Source organism: Phocoena phocoena, chromosome 9, assembly GCF_963924675.1.
Source record: "Phocoena phocoena chromosome 9, mPhoPho1.1, whole genome shotgun sequence".
Taxonomy (NCBI): domain Eukaryota; kingdom Metazoa; phylum Chordata; class Mammalia; order Artiodactyla; family Phocoenidae; genus Phocoena; species Phocoena phocoena.
Window position 1 is genome coordinate 50,061,050 of NC_089227.1, and position 24,874 is coordinate 50,085,923.

Below are 24,874 nucleotides of genomic sequence, written 5' to 3' on the forward strand. Positions count from 1 at the left end.
GTCTGGGAACCTGATGGGTGAAAGAGTTCAGAATAATGGACTGGATTGGAGTAATTACTTAGGTTCAGATGGAACACCAATGGTTCTTCAGCTGCTCCCCAACTGTTCATCTGTAAGCCAGTTATCTAGAGCCTTACTATTCGAAGTGTAGTCTGTGTACCAGCTGCAATGGTATCACCTAGGAACTTGTGAGAAATGCAGAATCTCGGACCCCACCTCAAACCAGCTGAATCAGAGGTTTTGTTTTTGTTTTTGTTTTAAGTGCTTGACACAAGAAAGGTTTATTTTTTCTCTCATTGTGGTCAAATTTTGTGTATGCTGGCAGGGACAAGGAGGGCTGGCCTTCACACAGTCACAGATCAGGAATCCACTCAAGAACACAGAACCCACTTAGCAGCTCCTCCCTTTAGGGCTATCAGAGAAATTTTTTTTTAATTGAAGTATAGTTGATTTACAATGTTGTGCTAATTTCTGCTGTATTGGGGTAAAATACACCTATCATAACATTTACCTTCTTTTTTTTTTTTTTTTTTTTTTTTTTGCGGTACGTGGGCCTCTCACTGTTGTGGCCTCTCCGCTGCGGAGCACAGGCTCCGGACGCGCAGGCCCAGCCGCTCCGCGGCATGTAGGATCCTCCCGGACCGGGGCACGAACCCATGTCCCCTGCATCGGCAGGCGGACTCTCAACCACTGCGCCACCAGGGAAGCCCAACATTTACCTTCTTAACCAATTTTATGTGTACAGTTCAGTAGTGTTAAGTACATTCATGCTATTGTGCAACCAATCTCGAGAACTCTTCTCATCTTGCACAACTGAAACTCTATACCCATTAAACAACTCCCAATTTCGGCCACCCACCAGCCTCTGCCACCACCATCAGAGTCTGCATTTTAATAAGACAACAGGTGGAGATTCACAGCACCTTAAAATCTGAGAAGCCTGATCCAGAGAGAAACTTGCTTTTTCCAACTCTATGCTGAGGTGACTAATGTATTTTTTTAACTGAGAGTGCAGCAATAAGTATAGTTGACCCTTGAACAACACGGGTTCGAACTGTGAGGGTCCACTTGTATGTGGATTTCTTTTTCAATAAATACATACTACAGTACTGCATAATCCATGGTTGGTTGAATCTGAGGATACAAAACAGCAGATATGGAGGGCAGACTGTAAAGTTATATGTGGATTTTTGACTGTGTGGAGGGTCAGCAACCCTAACCCCGTGTTGTTCAAAGGTCAACTATATATCTAATTAATTACCTCACAAGGAGGTAGAGCCAGACAGACACCTTGCCTGCAGCTTCTTTTAATACCATCCACAACTAAGTGCCTTCCTAGCAAGTTTGAATCAGTAAGTCATAAATGAAGGTGGAACTTCCCAACCTTTATATTCAAATTCAATCCATTAGGCAAGAGGCCCTTAGGACAGGGCGAAAAACAGACACCATTTTGTATGGGCCTCCTTAGGTTATTGTTATCAGTAAAAAAAAAAAAAAAAAAAAGGAAACAGTCTGGACATACTTGGATTTCCAATTACATGATGCACTGCCAGGAAAAAAAAAAAATGTGGATGTGCTAAAAGTAGTGGTAATAAAAGTCTAGCATTTACAAATACTGATTTGTTTCTGCCATAGATGAAGTCAATTACTCTTTGAAGTTAACTAAAGCATATAAGCTTCTAATTTTAGCTTTGTTCTAATAGTTTAACTTTTTTGCTTTATAGAATTGTCTTGATTTTGAAGCCCTGGCATTCCAACACATCCTGACTTCTAGATTTTGAATGTGAATTACTCAAAATTATTAAATTCAGAAACAGATCCTGGTTGCCTATATTTATATTATAAAGTTTCTATATTTGCTTCAATTAATTTATATATAGTGATTGCAGTGTGAGAGGTAGTAAGAATGATTTCTGTAATATTAAGTATGGATCAAAATAACATCTATGATAAGTAATGATTAATTAATTAATTTGTTTGTTAAGTTAACCAACAACCTTAGATTTGGGGGCACATATTGTGAATCAGCCATTCACAACCCTCTTTTCTCTTGCTTCCTCAACCACAGAAGTTGGAAACCCAAACATTCAACGTTCTAGACTCCTCTATAAGGAACAGCCACGGGCCCAGTTCTAGCCAATAAGATGTAACTAAAGTCACTGGGTGGAACTTCTGGAAAAGTTTTAGTTTTTTTAAGGGACATAATTGGCTGGCATGTATTTTGTCCATGATAAACTAATTTTAAAAGATGAAACTATATGAGACAAGTAGGCTGAATGAAATTACAAAGAGGAGTGCATTAAAAAAAAATACCAGCAGGAAAATCTCTTTAAGAATTAAAATGACAGCCTAAAAATAAAAAATAAATAGGCCTTTAAAAATATTAGTTTACTGCAGACAATTTATATTCTTCTTCTTTGTTTTAAAGGATGACTTCCACGCACACCTTCCAGCTTGTCCTCTGGAGACTTCGGCACAGATGAAATTACCTAGTTTAAAAAAAAAGAGAAGCACCAACACTATAATTTTTATAGTACAAGAGTAATAAACCATTAGAATAGGTAGGATATACATCCAGTAGTTTAATCTCTGCCATCACATTTAAGGCAGTTAGCCCAAGTTCAAGGTGCAGCCTACAATCTAGGCACAAAGTTTTCTGTCCAAACATTGATGGGAGTAAAATTTCTAAAGCTATTTAACAAGAAAGAAATTTTGAGGGGAGAAAAGTAAACATATGCTCTACTTTAACATTCCTTTATAGATCTGTTATTTTATGATGAAGTCACTTGTAATTTTATAAATACAGATAGATACCCTGGTTATGCATAACTTGAAACACTTATAATATTTGATATATTTAGAGACATTGAGGCTCCAGTAGGGATGGGGGATGAAAAATTTAAAGAAATAAGCAGAAAACGCTAGAATCCTCAATTTCTTAGGGAAAAATGAAATCAAATACATCAGAACAACGTAGACAGTATAAGTTAAAGCACAGTAAGACACTTAAAATGGAAAATTATTACAAACTGTAGTAAACTGTATTTAGTGTTTCTCCTTTTTGTTGTTCTACTATTTCTATATCTAGGATTTGGACCTAACTCTTTTTTTCTGGAAAATACAGTCAGCTCTGTCTAAGATAGCTATGTATCTGTATCTATGTCTCAGTTTAGTTGTATCTGAACGAAGGGTGCCAGTACAAGCAAAAAAATGTTTAAAGAAGCTTAAGCATAAAAACTGTGTCCATGGATTTTTATTATTATAAAACAATTCCTCATCCTCAACTGGATAATTTTGAGGTTAAAAAAGGGTACATAAAGAATCTACCTTAGCCTCTCTTAATTACATTGTAAAATACATGTACAACTATGTGAAAAGCACTTTCTGAACCTGAGTTCAAGTATAAGAGAATGGTCTTTCTCCAGCAGATTATGATTTCTGAAAGGCTTGCCCCACGATAAGGTATGTTTCAAACGCTAACTCAAATGTTAACTTTCTTTTATTTGTGCTTAGAAAATGGAAAATGGTTATGTAAATAACATTAAAAAACTGCTACCTAAGTAGAACAATCTAGCTCTAAACTATTTAAGAAATTTTAAATTCAGACCTTAAGGCCTAATCTTTAGAAATCTCACCTTCCTTTATGGCTATCTGTATCAAAGAAGCAAAATAAGCATTTGAATTTTATGTAATTTGTAATTTTGAACTTGAGAAATAAATTGTAATAATTTTCCCTCAATGCAGTAGTTCTCTATGTTGGCTCATATTAGAACTATCTGGAGAGCTTTTAAAAAAGGGAGGGCCTGGGCTCCATTCTCACAGATTGATCTAACTGGCTAAAACTACTGCTTTTATATTTTCTACTTAGAGTGATATAAAATGTTTAAAGCAAGGATTAAAGGTATCAAAGCAAATACATATCTGTGAGTCAAATTCACTTATTGTACTTCAAGAGAGAATTGTAGGAAACACATCTAAAAAGTAAAAATGAAAAAAACAAGAATGATAATACTGTAGTTCCCAGAAATAAGTCTCCATTCAGTTGTTAGTCCTGTAACCAAATCGTCTCTTAAAACGTTTTTTTGTTTTTTTTTTTTTAATGATCTTACCTCTTTAAGTTTACTCCGAATTAAATTCGCTGTTGTATTCAACGAGTCATCATGCATGTCTACTTTAGGAATGTCTGGTAACTGAGGGCCAATCATAACCTCATTACTACTTGTGCTTGCTTCAAGAAGAGTTCCATGTTTACAATCATCTTCTCTTCTTCTTTTCCGCTCCTGCAGTTGTGTTGTCCTAGGCATAAATCTGTCAACTGCCTCTGAAGGAGTAATAGCCTTCTGTGCGCCAGGGAAGGCCAATGAATTTTTCAAAGTTTTCATCTGCATTTTCTGCAGAGAGTCATAGTGGTTACAATGCTCCAGTGTTTCATCATGGTTTCTACCATCCTGAGAGGAGTTTGATGCTCTGTCCACATGTTCTCCTGATGAACATGTACATTTGGGGGAGAAACAGCACAAAGGCAACTCACAAGAATAAGGAAGACAAAGATCTGAGTTCCCAGTAGATGTGTTCAAAGAGGCTGCAGGAAATCCAGAGGTCTTCGAATAGAAGTCCTGTCTAAAATCTTTTGTATCTTTATGCTTCTTTGTCATGTAATGATCTTTATATTAGAATTTAAAAGGTGAGAGAAAGGGAAACAGAAATGGTTCATTTATTGTTTTCATCATTCAGAAACATGTACTTTTAAAAAGAAACATTACTTTAAGATGTTAATGAACACTACCCTAAAAAATTTACTTCTTGAGTAGGGAATACATTCACATGGTTTAAAAGCTAAAAAGGATATCTGTCCAGTATGTCTTACCTTTCTTCCTCCCACTTACCCCTCTTTTTCTCCTGTAATACCCATTTCTCTTAACCTTTCTGCTTTCCAGTTAACTCTAAATCTTGCAGAGTTTTTCCATGTCATTACATAGAAAACTTTATAGCTTCAAAGTATTTTACTATATGAATGTATCATGCTGCTTAGTTTGTATTTGTAGCTTTTAAAGGAGACAATACGCTGGGTCCGTATTTTATCATTTCTTTGGTCACACATACAGGTTTTCCTGAAGCTAGTTATTCACACAGGTTAAAGTTCAGCATCTACAACTGACCAGAGACTCCCAACAGCTCTCGCCAAAATTTTAGGTAAGTTTTACACTTTATTTCTCTCTTTACATTGCCACATGCCCCTTACTCAATCAGCCATAAACTCATCATATTTGATAGCTGTATGGACACTGTCTTTGTCTTTTAACCAAAGGGTGGAAATTTGGTAATTTGAGCCTCTGGAACTATTCAGATTTCAGACCACACACATTATCTTAGTCCAATTCTGACTGCTCTAGTTCTACAGTCCATGTGCCAGATCCTATGACTCCATTCCGTGCACTGGGAATTTGTGTCTAGGGCAACTTGGATGGGCACATTGGGCATCTGGCCAGCTGGTGTTCATCAAAAGTGGAACTTATCCACTTTTTGCAGTTGTAACTGGCCTGCACATCAGAGGTGTTTCTCACTGCCTTTTGGTCAAAGCCTTAATTCTTCGGCATGGACACAGGCTTTTCAGGCTTTACTTCCTGTCTCCTTTTCTCTTATCTCTCACTGAAGCTGTGTTGTGGTTATCATGTACTACTCACTGCTCCTTAAAATGCATGATGCTCATTTATTCCTCTGGCCCATCTTTCCATCTCTTCCTCTCCCCTTCCAAGTAATGTCTACTTACCCTTCAGAACTCAGCCACCTCTCTCATCCTTAGGAAGCCTTCCATGAAACAACACCTCTCCCTTCCCAGCCCAGATTACACAGCATTCTGTAAAGAACCCTGTAGTCTACAGATATTGAAAATTGTGATCCTTTACTTGTCTGTTTTCTCACTAGACTGGGAACTCCATGATGATAAACGTAGCAAAATATCTGACACGTAGGAGGTGTTGTTTAGTAATAGGCTTTCCATACCTTTATTTTTAGTAGTTCTTGCTACATAAGCATTCCTCTCTTGTAATTTTTTTCTGGTTTCTTCAACTGTCTCAAATTCTGGAGCATAGCACACATGAAGCAATCCACCAAAGAAACTTTGTTCATCCATTTTTCTCTTGGCTATCCTAAACAGAAATACGTATCATGGTTTACTAATCTAGATTTACTTAGGATGAAAGCTTAACTAGTATACAATACACTGATCTAAAGAGCAAAGTCCAGCTTTTGCTGTGTATATATATTCTATAGCTTGGGAATTAAGATGCTCTGCTTGTGGATGGTATTGACCCTACTGATCCACTGCATACTCTCTTAGAGCCTTTCCTCCCCTCTCCCAAGAGTCTTAATAGGTTTTAACTAAGTCATCCACACAAGCGAGATTCCCTTTAACCAATATAGGGTCCAGCTTGTTGGTCTGAGGTACACAATCTGTGGTCATGAAATAGAGATTTTTCTCTGTGTTAAGTTAAATGGCGCTTGAGAGTTAGCTCATACCTAATTTAGCCTTTTCAGCACAATGTTTTCCTATAATGGAATTCATATGTAAGAAATTAGTTAAAAATATTATTATTGTAAACCTTCAATAATGGAGGAAATATTGAATATGTAACAAATAGAAAATAAGAGGATGATATTCATTCAACAAATACTTATTGAACATCTATGACGGGCTTCCCTGGTGGCACAGTGGTTGAGAATCTGCCTGCCAATGCAGGGGACAGGGGTTCGAGCCCTGGTCTGGGAGGATCCCACATGCTGCGGAGCAACTGGGCCCGTGAGCCACAACTACTGAGTCTGCGCGTCTGGAGCCTGTGCTCCGCAACAAGAGAGGCCGTGATAGTGAGACCCCCGCGCACCGCGATGAAGAGTGGCCCCCACTTGCCACAACTAGAGAAAGCCCTCGCACAGAAACGAAGACCCAACACAGCAAAAATAAATTAATTAATTAATAAACTCCTACCCCCAACATCTTAAAAACAAAACAAAACAAACAAAAAAAAATCTATGACTGGCCAGGAATTACTACAATAATTAAGTACTTCTGTGCCCAGGGAAAATGATAAGAAATATTCATTGAGATTTTACCACGTACCAGGCAGTGTCCTAAGTGCTTAAATGCTTCACTTGAATTAACACTTTACAACAATCTTATGATAAAACTAAGGCCTGGGGAGATTTATAACTTGGCCATGCCCACATTGGTTTGTGGAGCTAGGATTCAAATCCAGATGTCACACTGCATGGTCTACTGTCCTAGGTGGTGTGGGAGATGTAAAAACTCCTTAGAATGAATGCACAATGAGAAAATATGCTTCCCTCACCATAAGGAGCTGGCAAGTTGGTTAGAGCAGTGAGATTATACATAAGAGCAACTGGACAACACTACATGACCCTGTGTACCCAAGTGTTATTTGTAGCACAGAAAAGAAAATAAGAATTTTAATAGCCATGGAAGGATGGGTCTTGGAGTGTATTAGTGACAAGAATAGGAATCAACATAAAAAGAGATAAGGCATTTCACATTTCAGCCTTATTGGAGCAGAGAGTTTATGTTATATATAGAAGGATAGAAAAGATGGGGTCAATTCACATAGGTGCATAACAATAAGAAACTCAACAGCTAATCTTTTAAGATTTTTTTGATGTGAACCATTTTAAAAGTCTTTATTGACTTTGTTACAATATCACTTCTGTTTTGGTTTTTTGGCTGCGAGGCATGTGGGATCTTAGCTCCCCGACCAGGGATCGAACCTGCACCCCCTGCACTGGAAGGCGAAGTCTTAATCGCTGGACAGCCAGGGAAGTCCCTCAACGGCTAATGTTTATTGCATTCTGAACAGAAGGCATTTGCTAATCCCTTTACGTGAATTACCTCATTTCATCCTCACACAACTTCAATAAGTAGATCCTTTTACCATACAGATTTTACAGAATACGAAAACAGGTTTAATGGGGTTGAATAACTTGTCCAAGGTCACAATGTTAGTAAGCAGTGGAACCTGAAAACTTACTCCAAACCCAATCTTTAATCTACCACACTACACGACAGAAAATTGTTAAGTATGGGAATGATCTATGGACAGAGTTTTGGTAAAGCTAACACTTAAAAAAACTGGAGAAAAATAATAACGGCCATGTTAGGTTATTGGGTAATTCAGGAATGAATGAGAGAGGCCAAAATGATACCAATGGGAATGGAGAAAGTGAGACACTGCTTAACTTGCATATTACCTTGCACTTTGTAAATTAAGAAATTTAATAAGGTAAACTTCTGTAAAGTCTTCTGCTGGGTATTCGTCCAGAGCATTATACTGTTCAATGGCACCATACAGAGCAAATCGCTCAACTAATTCCTTCATCGCTCCCACTGCAGGAACTCCTTGTATTAATAAGTACCGAGATTCCAAATTGACTGTATATACCTAAAAGAAATGCAGACACATTAAATGTATTTCACAAATAAGCCTAAGACAAATCTCCTATAAAAAAAATTGAAAACAAGAACTATTCTGTTCAGAGGGTCTGCAAAAAATAATCAAAAATTTGCCCCTCTCTCTGCATAAAGAATTCACCTTACGTGTGAAGGCCTCTAGCTAAAGCACCTAATAGACTACCTTCAATCGACACGTTTTCCATAAGTTGGCTCGGTAGATACGACAGGAAAGAGTTAACATAGTTATTGAGCGTTACCGTGTGACAAGGACTAGTGTAAACGCGGATGATACAATGACTAAAACACAGCCCTGTTTTCACGGAGCTGAGGTTCTAACAGTTGGCTAAAGAGATCGCAAGAATATCTGGTACCTGAGTACCAGCGTTCCTCACACATCTCCAGTGAATGGATGTGACCGCAGCCTTTCAAGATTTTATTTACGTAGGCTAGGCATGTGAAGCTAGAGCTCACATAAAGCTACTGAGGACAGCGAATGAAACCAAAATCACTTTACCTTGACAGCGCGAGGCCGTCGCCCCTCCCGATACTTGGCCCGCGAGTCGCACACAGCCTTTTGGACGTGGTGGTCGAATACGCCACCAAGCTCCCCGCCACTCGACGCCATCTTGCCGCTTTGGGCCCTCGCAGAGACGACAACATCCGCCTCGTTGCCCTCTTGTGTATCCAATAAGAGACAGGGCTGGGTCAAGGCGTGCCGAGATTGGCTGAAGAATCGACAGCGTCAGCCATCGTTTCCTGTGAGCGAGAATTCGGTGAACGAGGTGCCGCCCCCCTGCGGCGCGGCGGAGAGGCCCAGAGAGCCGGAGCAGGCTCGCATGCCCCTCCCGCTACAGACGCTCGGCAGGGCTATGGGCGGGACTAGGGGCGGGGCCGATCGATCTTCTCCGGCTTCGACGTCCTCGGCCTGCCGGGTTAGCCCGGGTCGGCTACGGTGAGCGGCCGCGGGAACAGCGCCTGCGGATGATGTGGGGCGGCGGTCGCCTGGCAGGTGCGGGGGGTGACGGGGCGGTCGTGACCGTGGCCTTCACCAACGCTCGCGACTGCTTCCTCCATTTGTCGCGGCGCCTCGTGGCCCAGCTGCATCTGCTGCAGGTAACGCGCCTATCCCGGACGGGATTCCTGGCCCCGAGTCGAGGCACCTGGTGGGCCGTCTGCGGTCGGCCGGGACCCAGGTTTGTTAGGGACGCAGCGGCCGCTCAGGCCTCTCCGGGCGGCGGGACGCGGGCTGCTTTGCCCGGGCCGCCGAGCGGTTCAGAGGCCAGACTGTGGGCCGGTCTGGGCGGTCTTTGCAACCATACCACGTCTAATGCAGCCCCGGGCCTTTGAGTTAACTTGCCGCATTCCAGGTCTTTTACTCGGTGAAACTGGGCTTTCAGACATCCTGATATTCTGTCACTGCGTTCAGCTATTCCTCACTCCAGGTTGGAAAAGCTTTTGAAAAGTCGGGTTTGTCTTTTTGGGTTTTGTTTTGTTTCATTTTTAAAGAGTGTTTTTTCCTACCAATGATTTCCAGATGCCTGAACGGCTGTGGCCCGGGCCTCCAGAAGGAGGGGCAGCCTTGGTTTGTGGAGCCCCTGTAGGTTAACAGAGACTGAGCCCTGTGTCCCACGAGCGGGATAGGTTAATAAGATGAAGGTTCTTCCAGCGTCTCCGTTACTCGGAACACCTCTGAGGTGTGCTGGGATGTGCAGTGAGATTATGCATATTTGGACGTATGTAGTTAGGATTACTTGAACCTCTGCTTTCAGTTGCCGTCTGAACATTGTGATTGTGGTAGTTCATAGCTCTAACCACATCCCTACTTTCATTATTTTAAAATAGAGGCACCTGGCCTACGAGTTTGAGTGTGCTTCTGGGGGCAAAAGGATAGAATATTCGAAATCTTTGAAAATCCTGGATGCCTAGTACCCCACTACTGGCTAATCCTTGCGGGAAATATTTAAGAATTTGCAATAATTTCAAATATCCCACCTTTCCATTTTAATAACTACTTTTCTAGATTATATTTGCCCCGTCTTTCAAAGCACGTTAATTTCAACAGATCCTGCTATTATTTGTTTTACCATAAAGTAGGTAGTCTCTTGGCCCTAATGAGCTCCCTTCATGGCAGGAGATGAGTTAGTTATGTCACCAGATCCCAGGTAGAGCCTGCCTGCCCTGTGCTCTCAGTCAGCTTTGATGGAAATTGTCCACAGTGCCTTCAAATCTCCACCTAATGAGTTTATAGGAAACACTCCCCACCTGATGAGTTTATAGGATTACTTCCTTACAGTAGCTCTAAAATGTGGATGCTGTGTTGCATTCATCACTATTTAAGAATTTAGTGGTCTTGATCTATTTAAAAATTTTTTAGCCTTCAATAAGTATTCATAGGCATTAATTCGTAGATATATTTTTGAAACTTAAATCCCTTTAGCCTTGGAACAAACTGTTGTTTCGGTCCAGCCTATATCAGCAGAATAGGCCAACCTTTCTCCCCAATTAGAAAAGTAATACATGTTTTATAGGAAATTTGGAAAGAATGGAAAATTATAAACAAGAAAATAAAGTTACCCATAATCCCCAAACCTAAAGATAACTAATGTTAACAGTTTGAATCAAACCTTCTAGTTTTGTTTCTAATCTCTATTTTTAACAGAAATGGAGTCCTACACACACCCTTATATGTAGTTTTGTATCCTGATATTTTACCTTAGAGTTATTATAAGTGTTTTATTTTGTTAAAAGGTAATTGTCACTTTTAGTGGCTAATTAGTACTCTGTCATAAGTTTGACATAATTTAATTGTTCACTGTGATGGAATGTTTATATTGTATTCCATTTTTAGACATTAAAAGTAATACTGTAATTATATTTTAATAAAAGTTAAAAATAACATCTTTGTTGTATAATATATAATAAAACATTGTTTTATTTTCTGGTTATTTAGGATAGGCTCCCAGAAGTATTGAGTTAGAGGGCATAGATAATTGTTAAAGTAGAAAGTCATGAGTCGGGAGTTAATAGGTTGAATTATTTTACTTCAGCTGAAGCATTGAATACATAATACAGATAATACTGTAATGGGTAAAGGGTCAGAGTGATGATTTTCTGGCCTGTGTCAGATTTACCTTTTTTTCTTTCAGTTTTGTGACATAATTGGCATACAGCCCTGTGTAAGTTTAAAGTGTACAGCATAATGATTTGACTTACATGCATCATGAAATGATGAGCACGATGTTTAGTGAACATCCATCATCTCATATAGATAAAAAATTATAGAAGTAGAAAAAAATGTTTTCCTTGTGATGAGAACTCAGTGTTTACTCTCAACAAGTTTCATATATATTAATGCAACAGTGTTAATTGTATTTATCATGTTGCAAAAGGCTTTAAAAATACCGATGTTCTGGTTCTTCCTCAGTCCTACTGAATCAGAGTCTTGGGGAGTGGGCTTCAGGCATCTGTAGTTTTAGAAATATCTTTAGGCTACTTGGATGCACAAAAAGTTGAGACCCGTTGTTCTAGAATCACAGAATATTGATGGTGAAAGAGAACTTAGGTATCTAGGTCATTTCTGTACTTTCATGCATGAGGAAGCTGGCCAGTCCATTTCCATGCAGTTAATTTGCCCTCGTCTGTAACTCACCTGCATCATCAACACTCGCCTCCTCGCTGTTTCTTCCATAACCCAGCTTCCCACTTCTGTGCTCTTACTCAAGCTATTCTTCCCTAAAGCATTTTTCCTCATTCCACGCTTTTAAAAACAGCATAATTCTACCTCCTCCACGTAGTTTCAGATTCTCTGTTGCCCACATTTGTCTCCTTTTCAAAACTTCACTGCAGTGTTTATGTGACACAGCTCACTTGTTATATTCTGTTCTGTGTTTTAAGTATTGTCTTCTTTTGTTTATCCAAGTCCTGTTTCAGGACTGGGTACCCAGAGGATCCTTTAACTCAGGATTTCTTAACCTTGGCACTATTGACATTTTAGGCTGGGAAATTTCCTGTTGCGGGGGACTGCCTGGGTATTGTAGGATATTTAGCAGCATCTTTGGCCTCTACCCACTAGATGTCAGCAACACCCCTCCTCCTGGTCGTGACCAAAAATATCTGGAGACATTGTCAGATGTCTCCTGGGGGAGAAAATCACCCTCAGTTGAGAATCACTACTGTAACTCAGTTACTTTGTCTGCATTACTGAAACAGGGGAAAGAATTCATATCCACACTGAGAGCAACCAAATGAACCTAAATCACCCTCCAGAAATAGCCATTTTGTCATTTCCTTTGTGTTACCCAGGCCTCGGACCTGGCCGATCCTAAGGCACTGCAACCTATGGTTTCACCCAGCAATTCCCTTCAAGTGATATGGATACCATGGGTTTAGGCAAAAGCAGGTCAGTCATTTGTTGATTAGATTGAACTCCTAGAAAAGGGGCTTCTTTTTCTCTAGGCTGTCCTTTTCTTCTCTCTACCTGAGGGCCCAGGGGCTCTGTGGTCCAAGTGAATGATTTTTGACGTAAAAATGAACTCAGAACATTAGTCTGCAAAGTTTATATCTGAACATATATTATGACTTTATGGGGCTGATTACTACCTTTTGACCAAATGAATAATTGAAGTATTTTTCATATTTAATGAAGTTGATTTTTCCCTTTTCCAGGGAGTTGGTGGGTTCTCCTTTTTGATATTTCAGGGCATATTTCATATTTCCTTATTTAACATCTGTGGTTTTAAAAGTTTCTTCATATGAAATAGGGCAGCTGATCTGCATTATATGTCAATGACTGATGAAACCCCGTAAAAAGTTTTTAGGGGATTGGTCACTTTGACTCTTATAATTTCAGCTCACATAGTTACAGCTGACCTAGTAACTGTGGACTTTGACTGCAAATCTGAGTCTCTTTCTACTGTATCACATTGTTCTCAGTGGAAAGATTTTGTCATCCAGAGTGGTGGAACTGTCCTGTAAAGAATTGTAAGAAGGACTTCCCTGGTGGCGCAGTGGTTAAGAATCTGCCTGCCAATGCAGGGACATGGGTTCGAGCCCTGGTCCGGGAAGATCCCACATGCCACGGAGCGACTAAGCCTGTGCGCCACAACTACTGAGCCTGCACTCTAGAGCCTATGAGCCACAACTACTGAAGCCCATGCCCCGCAGCAAGAGAAGCCACTGCAATGAGAAGCCCACGCACCACAACGAAGAGTAGCTTCCGCTCACCACAACTAGAGAAAGCCCTTGCGCAGCAGCGAAGACCCAGTGCAGCCAAAAATAAATAAATTTAAAAATATATAAATTATTTAAAAAGAGGATTAGCCAGAAATAGACTAACATGTTTGATATTCACATGGGAATACCAGTAATTCCTTTTTTCCCTTCCAGGTTTATATATTTCCCAAGGTTTCTTTAATAGGTTTGTAATTTTTAAATCATAGAAAACATTTTTTAATCCTTAAGCACAGGCATACATATTTTATATAATTGCTCTTAAGAAGAATAAATTTTATACTTTGCTTTTTTTAACTTATGTTTCCATAGTTCAAGACTTTTAAAAATTATTATTTAAAAATTATTATTTAAGAAGCTGCGTAATATAAAATTTCTGGAATGTACATAAGCTATTAACAGTAATTACCTCTGGGAACAGGGACCAGCCCTCACATTTTATGCTTTTATACTTTTTGTGCTTTTACCATGTATTACTCTTCTAATAAATAAATACTACTACATTTTTATTGATTACATGTTTCTACTTATTGACTTATACTTTACTAAAATGGTAAATTTACAGCTTATTTAGTAATTTCCATATTGCTAGACATATAAGACAGTTCTAACTTTTTTTTTTTTTTCATAGAGGAGTCCTAAGTTTCCACATAGAAAATACTGAAGAGATATGTTCTGGTGTAGTTTTTTCCTTCTTCTTTGAATCATTAATTCTAAATAAGTAAGTAAGGTCAAAGGCTGTATAAGTTCATTGGCTACCTGTTGCCATTGTAAATTCTGGAATGGTTGAATCAATTTATAATGCCATCATAAGAATGTAAGGGTATTGGTTTCACCCATAGCATCACCATCATTGGGTACTGGAAAAGATTATAGCTTTTTTGTGTGTGTGTTGTACACGGGCCTCTCACTGTTGTGGCCTTTCCCGTTGCGGAGCGCAGGCTCAGCAGCCATGGCTCATGGGCCCAGCCGCTCCACGGCATGTGGGATCCTCCCAGACCGGGGCACGAACCCATGTCCCCTGCATCAGCAGGCGAACTCTCAACCACTGCGCCACCAGGGAAGCCCAGATTATAGCTTTTAAAATGCTGTGACAAACGTGGATATAACAGAGTGCTATCAACTATTTATAGAACTCTTTTTGTATGTGTGGATTGCAATAATAGTTTATCTTTTATGTGAATCCAGAGAAGCATGTAAAAACTTTCAAAACTTTTCTCCCCCATTTCTTATTTTTTGAATAAATAGAATCAAGCTATAGAAGTATCCTGGGGTCACGAGCCTGCATTCTTGAGCTGGGTGGAAGGCAGACATTTTAGTGATCAAGGTGAAAATGTGGCTGAAATTAGCAGACAATTTGGTCAGAAACTTGGACTTTCAAATGGGGAACAGGTAAGCACAAAATGTGATGACAATGACTTTCTTCTGATGTCACATAATACAGCAATAGAAATAAAAGTTCAGATATATTTTTTAAGGCGGTAAGATGACACCTAACTTGTGTGCTACTATAACCAATCCAGGATGTTCAAGTTGACTATAACTGTTGTTAAGTCACTATCTACCATATACTCCATTAAGTCATTACCTAGTAGTCTCCCATGGTCCCTAGTTGATTTTGTATTCTACTATTTTACTCACTTTCCAGGTACCTTAATTTTGTTTTTGTGCAATTTTTTTTGCTATATGAATTAATGTGTTTTACTTACTATTATTGAGCTTCATTTTATTTGTTTCTGACAGATTTTCTAACCTTGCAGGGTCATACTTGATTTTAAAAAATCTGTCCTACAAAAGAGAGTTATTATTTTTCCAGTTTCGTCTTGCCTGTGAATTTCATGTGCTTAGATTGTAAACTCTAAAGCTTAAGGACTCATGTTTCTCTTCATTTTATCATATTCACCAGTTTATGGTTTTAACTATTTTAAACTGCAGAAGTAATACATATTCAGTACAAATGTTTTACAGTTGAAAGTAGAAAATGTTTGTCCCTTTCTCTAATCCCAGCCTCAGAATGATTGTGTACTGTGGGATCTCATTAGACCTTCAGGATTTAAAGAATGAGATCATACATATTTTCTGCAATTTTTTCCCCCACAAACTATATCAGAGATCCTTTCCACATATTACAGACAATATACATTGAACATGTTTGTATATGCATGAAGTGAAATAAATATTAAAAATTGAATTGCCAAGTCTAGGGCACTGCACATTTAAAAATTTGATAGACGGGGCTAAATTGCTTTCTATTACCAGTTTCTCACAAGAATACTGAAGAATGTCACATCTTTTTTTTTTTTTTTTTTTTTTGTGGTACGCGGGCCTCTCACTGTTGTGGCCTCTCCCGCTGCGGAGCACAGGCTCTGGACACGCAGGCTCAGCGGCCATGGTTCACGGGCCCAGCCGCTCCACGGCATGTGGGATCTTCCCGGACCGGGGCATGAACCCACGTCCCCTGCATCGGCAGGCGGACTCTCAACCACTGTGCCACCAGGGAAGCCCAACATCTTTTTAACTTGTTTTGAACACAGACTAATTTTTTTCATGCATGTTTCTGATAATGAGAATAGGCCACTGATGAGAAATCCATAGGCCTAGCACTAGTCTTTTGCTTACCTTAAATTTTTGCTAGAATCTTAAAACTTTAGCAGCTTAGTGACCTTAGAAATCACTAACTTTGGTGCCTTGCTCTGCAAACCTAGGGAGATGGACTATTTTGCCCAGGATTGCATAGCAAGTTATAGTTCTGCTCTCTTTGAGTATATGGCACTTCCCTATGGGAAAAATCAACTTCCTATTCCTGATGTTGATGTCTTTATCAGCACCCTGAACAGTCCTGCTTGTTTTTAATTCCCATTTGCTTCAAAGTGAACTTCTATCCGATTTTCTGCACATTCTTTGTATTGTAACAACACCACTAAGGCACTGTCTCGCAAACAATCATTGATAGGAACAGAAAGTGGACTGGCTTGGCCAGGATGATAGCTTCTTGTTTTGTGCTTCCTTAGAGTCACCGCTTTCAAATAGGGTATATGGGAGGTACTGAGGGAAATAACTGAGGAACAGGTGAGGCACTTGGGGAAAGTCTGCTCCAATCCACAAAAGGCAGAGAAGGAGCATTTAATACTCAGTGGCTTTGGATTTTACTCCTCTAATCCCCAGAAATGCCCATAGAAGAGGAAAGAAAGTAAGAAGGTTAATTCTAAATTCTTGAGAGACACTAGGATTTCCTGTGTATCTGTAGACTAGAATGAGGGGATATTTGTTTTGCTATATACATTTTAGCTGTGCATGATTATGCTTCTAAATAATTGGTTCTGATCTCTATTTCAGTGTGTTTTTTACTTTTCCAGAAGCAGCATGGCTTGAAGTTAGTTATAAAACTAAATTGCAGAACTGCTAGAAATAATAGTATTTATATATAAGATCAAGCCATGACTTCATGACATTATTGTTTTTTCTTGCATTTTTAACTTATATTTCTTTTCTTTAAATGGCTATCTTTATATTATTTTTTAAAACTTATATTGTGCTAGAATGTATTTTCCTTTATTTTATAATTGGTTGTAAAATAATTTTTTCTGAAATTCTGAGTATATCAGGGCCTACCTAAGGACTACACACAAACACACATGCACACAAAATTAATTACGTAGCTAAAGAGAGAACTTCTTATTTTCTAGGGATATAAAAAAGGCTTTTAATAGTAGTTTTGTACTTTAATGTTTTCCAGGTGTTTCTCAAGCCTTGTTCCCATGTGGTGTCTTGTCAACAAGTTGAGGTGGAACCCCTCTCAGCAGATGATTGGGAGATACTGGTAAAGAAAACAAAATGAGAACTATCCCAGTTTAAAGTTAAACTACTTCAAAATATCAGTGTCTTTTTTTTTTTTTAATTATAGTTGATTTACAGTCTTGTGCTAGTTTCTGCTATACAGCAAAGCAATGCAGTTATACACATACATACATTCTTTTTTTTATGTTCTTTTCCATTATGGTTGATCCCAGCAGATTGGATATAGTCCCCTGTGCCATACAGTACAACCTTGTTGTTTATCCATTCTAAGTGTAATAATTTGCATCTACCAACCCCAAACTCCCAGTCCATCCCTCTCCGCCCCCCTTCCCCCTTGGCAGCCACAAGTCTGTTCTCTGTGTCTGTGAGTCTGTTTCTGTTTTGTAGATAGGTTCATTTGTGCCATATTTTAGATTCCACATATAAGTGATATCACATGGTATTTGTCTTTCTCATTCTGACTTCCTTCACTTAGTATGATAATCTCTCGTTGCATCCATGTTGCTGCACGTGGCATTATTTTGTTCTTTTATATGGCTGAGTAGTATTCCATTGTGTATATGTACCACATCTTCTTTATTGATTCATCTGTCGATGGACATTTAGGTTGTTTCCATGTCCTGGCTATAGTGAGTAGTGCTGCTGTGAACATCGGGGTGCATGTATCTTTTTGAATTATAGTTTTGTCCAGGTATATGCCTAGGAGTGGGATGGCTGGATCATATGGTGGTTCTATTTTTAGTTTTCTGAGGAATCTCCATACCGTTTTCCATAGTGAGTGCACCAACTTACATTCCCACCAACAATGTAGTGGGTTCCCTTTTCTCCATATCCTCTCCAGCATTTGTTACTTGTAGACTTTTTCATGACGGCCATTCTGACCAGTTAGAGGTGGTATACCTCATTGTAGTTTTGATTTGCATTCCTCTAATAATTAGTGATGTTGAACATCTTTCCATGTGCCTACTGGCCATCTGTATGTCTTTGGAGAAATGTCTATTTAGGTCTTCTGCCCATTTTTCGGAGGGGTTATTTATTTTTTTGTTGTTGAGTTGTATGAGCTGTTTGTATATTTTGGAGATTAAGCCCATGTCTGTCACATCATTTGCAAATATTTTCTCCCATTCTGTACGTTGTCTTTTTGGTTTTTTTATGGTTTCTTTTGCTGTGCAAAAGCATGTAAGTTTGATTAGGTCCCATTTGTTTATTTTTGTTTTTATTTCTATTGTCTTGGGAGACTGACCTAAGAAAACATTGATACAATTTAGTCAAGAGAATGTTTTGCCTATGCTCTCTTCTAGGAGTTTTATGGTGTCATGTTTAAGTCTTTAAGCAACTTTGAGTTTATTTTTGTGCATGGTGTGAGGGTGTGTTCTAAGTTCATTGATTTACATGCAGCTGTCCAACTTTCCCAGCACCACTTACTGAAGAGACTGTCTTTTTCCCATTTTATATTCTTTCCTCCTTTGTCAAAGATTAATTGACCATAGGTGTGTGGATTTATTTCTGGGCTCTCTATTCTGTTCTGTTGATCCGTATGTCTGTTTTTATACCAATACCACACGTTTGATTACTGTAGCTTTGTAGTATTGTCTGAGAGAGTTATGCCTCCTGCTTTTTTTTTTTTTTTACCCCCTCAGGATTGTGTTGGCAATTCTGGGTCTTTCATGGTTCCATATAAATTTTTGGATTATTTGTTCTAGTTCTGTGAAAAATGTCATGGGTAATTTGATAAGGATTGCATAAAATCTGTTGCCTTATTGATTTTCTGACTAGAAGATCTGTCCATTGATGTGAGGGAGTGTTAAAAGTCTCTTACTATTATTGTATTCCCATCAGTTTCTCCCTTTATGTCTGTTAGAATTTATTTTATGTATTTGGTGCTCCTATACTGGGTGCATATATATGCTGACAAGTGTAAAATCCTCTTCTTGTTTTGATCTTTTTGTCATTATATAGTTTCCTTCTTTATCTTTCTTTATAGCCTTTGGTTTTTGTTTTTTTTTTGCGGTACGCGGGCCTCTCACCGCTGTGGCCTCTCACCGCTGTGGCCTCTCCGGACGTGCAGGCCCATCGGCCATGGCCGATGGGCCCAGCCGCTCTGCGGCATGTGGCATCCTCCCAGACCGGGGCACGAACCCGCGTCCCCCGCATCGGCAGGCGGACTCCCAACCACTGCACCACCAGGGAAGCCCTAGCCTTTGTTTTAAAGTCTGTTTTTTCTGATATGAGTATTGTGACCCTCACTTTCTTTTCATTTCCTTTTGCACGAAATATCTTTTTCCATCCCCTCACTTTCAATCTTTGTGTGTCCTTTGCCCTAAGGTGGGTCTTTTGTAGGCAGCATATTGTAGGCTCTTGTTTTTTAATCCAGTCTGCGACTCTATGCCTTTTGATTGGAGCATTTCGTCCACTGATATTTAAGGTAATTAGTGATACATATGTTATTTATTGCCATATTAAACCTTGTTTTTCAGTTGATTCTTTGCTTCTTCTTCCTTTTTGTTTTTCCTTTTGTGGTTTGATGATTTCCTTTTACTTTATGTTTGTGTTCTTTTCTTTTTGTGAATCTATTGTATGTTTTTGATTTGTGGTTGCCCTGTTTTTCAAGTATGTTAACCCCTTCCTATATCTGCTTGCTTAAGACTGATAGTCATATAGGCTCAAACACATTCTAAAAAACAAAAAAAAAGAATCTGTATTTTTTTGATGTCCTTTTTTACATCTTCATGTTTATCCTTTTGCTGTTCCTTGTATTTATCATCACTTTCACAGACAGGGTTTTTTTTTTCTCTCTTTTTGATCTATATGCTGGCTAATTTAAGTGGTTTACTTTCCAATCATGATTTCTTCCTTCCTATATCTTCTTCTCTTCTATTTAGAAAAGATCTTTTAATATTTCTTTTAGGATAGGTTTAGTACTGCTGTATTATTTTAGTTTTTGCTTGTCTGAAAAATTCTTTATTTTTCTTCCTATTCTAAATGATAATCTTGCTGGGTAGGATATTCTAGATGGCAGAATTTTCCCTTTCAAGACTTTGAATATATTTTGCCACTCCTTTCTGGCCTACAGTGTATTTGTAGAGAAGTCAGCTAATAGCCTTATGGAGGTTTCCTTGTAATTAACTCTTTGTTTTTCTCTTGCTACCTTTAGAATCCTTTCTTCATCTTTAACTTTTGCCATTTTATTATAATATGTCTTGGTGTAGGTCTGTTTAGGTCCGTCTTGTTTCTGTGCTTCCTGTATTGGGATATCTGTTTCCTTCTTTAGGTTTCAGAAGTTTTCGCCATAATTTCTTCAAATACATTTTCAGTCCCCTTTTCTCTTTCTTCTTCTGGAATCTCTGTTATGCCTAGATTGAGATGCTTTGTATTATAAGTCTCTAATACTGCTTTCATTTTTTTCATTAGGCTGTGCCTGCTGTTTTAATTGAGTAATTTCCATTATTCTGTCTTCCAGATCACTTATTCTGTCTTCTGCATTATTCATTCTGCTATTCATTGCCTTTAGCTCAGCTTTTGTCTCGGCAAATGAATTTTCTAATTTGTCTTGGCTCTTCCTTAGAGTTTCTGTTTCCTTTTTATAGTACTCTGCATTTCTGTCTCTAGGCTTTCTTAATTCCTTCAGTATTTTCATTACTCCCTTTTGAAGTTGGTGTCTGTTAGACTGAAGAAGTCTGTTTCCTTGTTTATTCCTTCAAGGGAATTCTCTTGGTCTTTCAACTGGGAGCATTTCCTCTGCTTCTTCATTTTGCTTATATTTCTCTTACTCTGTGAGTTTAGGAGAAACAGTTATCTCCTCTAGTCTTGGAGGGCTATTTATATGCGGAAGCATCCCTGCATAGCTTATGTGGGTTTAATTTTTTTTTTGGCATGAGGGCTGTTTTTGGTTTGGATGCTTGCCATCTCTTTCCTCAGTGTGTGCTGGCCATTATCCCCTTGATGGGACCATGCAGGTGCATGGCCCGCGCACGCTCCCAGGAGGGGAGGGGCAGCGGTTGGTGCCCAGGCGTGGGACACTTGGTGGTGGCAGCGGTCTGCACCTGCCTCTGCAGTCCAAGATGGCAGTGGCGGCTTGTACCCACCCCCTGAGTGCACATAGGCTGTACCCTGCTGCCTGAGAGTGCACATGTGGAGAAAGAAGCTCCAATGGTATTACTGCCCCTCTCCTTTTATGCCCCCCAACAATGGCACCTTACCTCTCTGGCGGGCCCAGGCTTATTCCTGTACTGTCTCGGTTGTGGTGCACCACACCCTAGCCCCCCTCAGGCTGTCTTCATGCAGCCAACCCCAGTCCTCTGCCTAGATCTGACCTCCAAAGCCCAAGCCTCAGCACCCAGCCCCCACCTGCCGCAGCGGACAAGCATCTCAGGCTGGGGAATGCTGGGCAGCACACTGACCGTCTGTGCAGGTCTCTCTCCGCTTTCCCCTCTGCATACTGGTTGCTGCGCTCTCCTCCAAGGCTCTGAAGCTCCCCCTCTGTCCCAGCTGATCTCCCCACCAGTGAGAGGGCTTTCCAGTGTGTGGAAACCTTTCACAGTTCCCTCCCCGGAGCACAGGTCCTGTCACGATTCCTTTCTCTCTTTTTTTTTTCTTTATTCTTTAGTCCTACACAGTTACATGGAGATTTTCTTGCCCTTTTGGAAATCTGCGGTGTTCTGCCAGCGTTCACTAGATATTCTGTGAGAACCGTTCCGCACGTTAGATATATTTTTGATGTATTTGTGGGAGAAGGTGAGCTCCCTGTCCTGCTCCTTCACCATCTTGATCTGATCCTCCAACATATCAGTGTCTTTAGATTTCTCTTCTGTGACTGGCATTATATATTCTGAGTTGGTTTGATTTATAAGAATGAGTTGAGATTTCCTTACTAGGCCTGGAATAGACAAAATGTAAAGTGAATTGATCTTTTTGTTTATTGATTCTAGGAGCTGCATGCTGCTTCCCTTGAACAGAATCTTCTAGATCAAATTCGAATAGTTTTTCCAAACGCCATTTTTTCTGTTTGGGTTGATCAGCAAGCTTACATATTTATCCGGATTGGTAGGTGCCATTGTAATATTTTCCATCATACTCTTCACAGTAGCACTGAATCCAAAGCAGAGGTAAATGCACACTAATGACCTTTATTTTCTACACAGTTGCACTAATACCAGCTGCTCCTTATGGAAGGCTGGAAACTGATAGCAAACTCCTTATTCAGCCAAAGACCCATGAAGCCAAAGAGAATACATTTTCAAAAGCAGATAATGCACGTGGAAAATTTCATAATTTTGGAGAAGACCAAAAAGGATTGACAAGAGAACTTCAAACCAAGCAACTTCAATCAAATACTGTAGGAGTCACTGGGTCAAAAGAAACAGATTCAGAGGATACAATTGACTCATCATTAATACCAAGCTTATGGACTGTGATAGGAAGCATTTTTTCTTTTGGGTCTGAGAAGAAACAAGACACATCCTGGGGGTTAACTGAAATCAATGCATTCAAAAATATGCAGTCAAAAGTTGTTCCTCTGGATAATATTTTCAGAGTATGTAAATCTCAGCCTCCCAGCATATGTAATGCATCAGCAACTTCTCTGTTTCACAAACATTATACCATTCATGTATTTCCATGGGACCAGGAATATTTTGATGTGGAGCCCAGCTTTACTGTGACCTATGGAAAGCTAGTTAAACTACTTTCTCCAAAGCAACAGCAAAGTAAAATGAAGCAAAATGTCCTGTCACCTGAAAAAGAGAAGCAGATGTCAGAACCACTAGATCAAAAACAGAGTAGCCCAGACCATAGTCAAGAAGGTGGCAATGCCTGTGTGCTAAAGGTAGTCTGGAATGGACTTGAGGAATTGGAGAATGCCATTAAATACACCAAAAACTTAGAAGCTCTTCATCTTGGGAAAGTTTGGGTTAGTATAAATCTTTTTTTTTAATTGAAATATAGTTGCTTTACAGTGTTGTGTTAATTTCTGGTGTACATCACATGGGTTAGTATAAATCTTATAATTGGGGAGGAAGTAATTTTATGTTGCTTGAACTTCCCCAAATTATGAACTAAAATAATATTTTATATACAAATTGAAAACCAGTATAATAAATAGTATCTAAAGTTCCTGCGGGGACACATTTCTGATTGCAGGGTAAAGTCCTTGTTTGGGTAGGGTTTGTGTATTTCCTGGCTAAGTAAACTTGGACCGGCATAAGCTAAGATTGGTGCAAGCCCAGAGAGGTCAAAATTATTTGCCTGGGGTTATTAGCTAATAAGTAGAACTAGGATTCAAACCCAGGCAGGCTGACTCTTGAGTTCATGCTTTGATTGGAGTGCCCTACAAAGCCTCACATCTTTAATGCCTGCAGAAGATGTGTTTCCCAGTTCTTGAAAGCAAAGGAAGGACTTGTTATGTATTGGGGGAAATGCCCAGTGTAGGGAGAGACCCACTACATGAGATGACCTGGATTCAAATGTACCCAGAAGGTCCTTACCCTGCTGGTATTGGCTCTTTAACTTGTGTGTGATGGAGAGCAAAGTAGAGCAGCTAGCGTTTCACCTTCTCATCCTAGCCTCAAATATTTTTTTTTAAGGTTTTTTTTTTTGATGCAGACCATTTTTAAAAGTCTTTATTGAATTTGTTACAATATTGCTTCTGCTTTATGTTTTGGTTTTTTGGCCACAAGGCATGTGGGATCCTAGCTCCCCAACCAGGGATTGAACCCACACCCCCTGCATTGGAAGGTGAAGTTTTTTTGTTTTTTTGTGTTTTTTTTTGCGGTATGCGGGCCTCTCACTGCTGTGGCCTCTCCGGTTGCGGAGCACAGGCTCCGGATGCGCAGGCTCAACAGCCATGGCTCACGGGCCCAGCCGCTCCGCGGCACGTGGGATCCCCCCGGACCCAGTCACAAACCCGTGTCCCCTGCATCGGCAGGCGGACTCTCAATCACTGCACCATCAGGGAAGCCCAGAAGGTGAAGTTTTAACCACTGGACTGCCAGGGAAGTCCCTGGCCTCAAATATTAACACGAATTTTATATGAAATGAGTCACCAGCCCCCTTTATTTGAACCTAATTTTGAACGATTGTGAAATGAAACTTCAGGGTGAGAAGGGAGGAAATTGTTAGGACAGGGAAGAACAATGGGAAGGAAAGGGGGTCTCCTTTGTAGGTTTCTTTTACTCTCACAGTTTTACCTATGACCTTTATGTAGGCGACTTACAAAATTTTAATCTCTCAGCCTGCATCATTTTCTAAAGCTCCAACGATGCCTCATGTTTTCTGTTAGCTCTAATCTCTTACTTAAGAAGATCCCACTGCATCTTCAAAATCAAATTGTCTAACACTGAACTTACTATGACTTATCTCTTTCTATTAATGGTTCTGCCATTAGGTAGGAAA

At 39.6% G+C, this 24,874-nt stretch overlaps 2 protein-coding genes across 4 annotated transcripts in view; one reads left to right on the forward strand and one right to left on the reverse strand.

Annotated features, from left to right (window-relative positions):
• Positions 1–2,162: 2,162 nt before the first annotated feature.
• RBM48 (RNA binding motif protein 48) lies at positions 2,163–9,095 on the reverse strand. 2 transcript variants are annotated; one of them, XM_065884051.1, is made up of 5 exons: positions 8,973–9,095; positions 8,257–8,447; positions 6,004–6,149; positions 4,110–4,663; positions 2,163–2,489 (listed from the first exon to the last, which is right to left on the reverse strand). In XM_065884051.1, exons 1-5 carry the CDS (start codon positions 9,081–9,083, stop codon positions 2,403–2,405), a joined length of 1,089 nt encoding a protein of 362 aa, XP_065740123.1. In that variant the 5' UTR covers positions 9,084–9,095; the 3' UTR covers positions 2,163–2,402. The 2 variants fall into 2 exon arrangements, with proteins under 2 accessions (XP_065740123.1, XP_065740122.1); XM_065884050.1 differs by lacking the exon at positions 8,257–8,447 and having other exon boundaries at positions 8,973–9,084.
• A 347-nt stretch (positions 9,096–9,442) lies between these two features.
• The window catches only part of PEX1 (peroxisomal biogenesis factor 1), a 73,339-nt gene continuing 57,907 nt past the window's right edge, over positions 9,443–24,874 (forward strand). For both annotated transcript variants that reach the window (XM_065883682.1, XM_065883683.1), the window contains exons 1-5: positions 9,443–9,571; positions 14,936–15,079; positions 17,424–17,507; positions 22,414–22,528; positions 22,627–23,393. In XM_065883682.1, the coding sequence (XP_065739754.1) occupies positions 9,443–9,571; positions 14,936–15,079; positions 17,424–17,507; positions 22,414–22,528; positions 22,627–23,393 (1,239 nt within the window). The remainder of the gene's footprint in view (positions 9,572–14,935; positions 15,080–17,423; positions 17,508–22,413; positions 22,529–22,626; positions 23,394–24,874) is intronic.

Bases quoted from the DNA above. Each gene is read 5' to 3' on its own strand.
- RBM48 (XM_065884051.1), bottom strand. From the start codon at position 9,083: ATGGCGTCGAGTGGCGGGGAGCTTGGTGGCGTATTCGACCACCACGTC. The intron at 6,150-8,256 runs GTAATATGCAAG...ATTTCTGTTTAG, and splicing joins CTTAATTTACAAAGTGCAAG to GATAGCCAAGAGAAAAATGG. The intron at 2,490-4,109 runs GTAAGATCATTA...TTTTTAAACTAG, and splicing joins TTCGGAGTAAACTTAAAGAG to GTAATTTCATCTGTGCCGAA.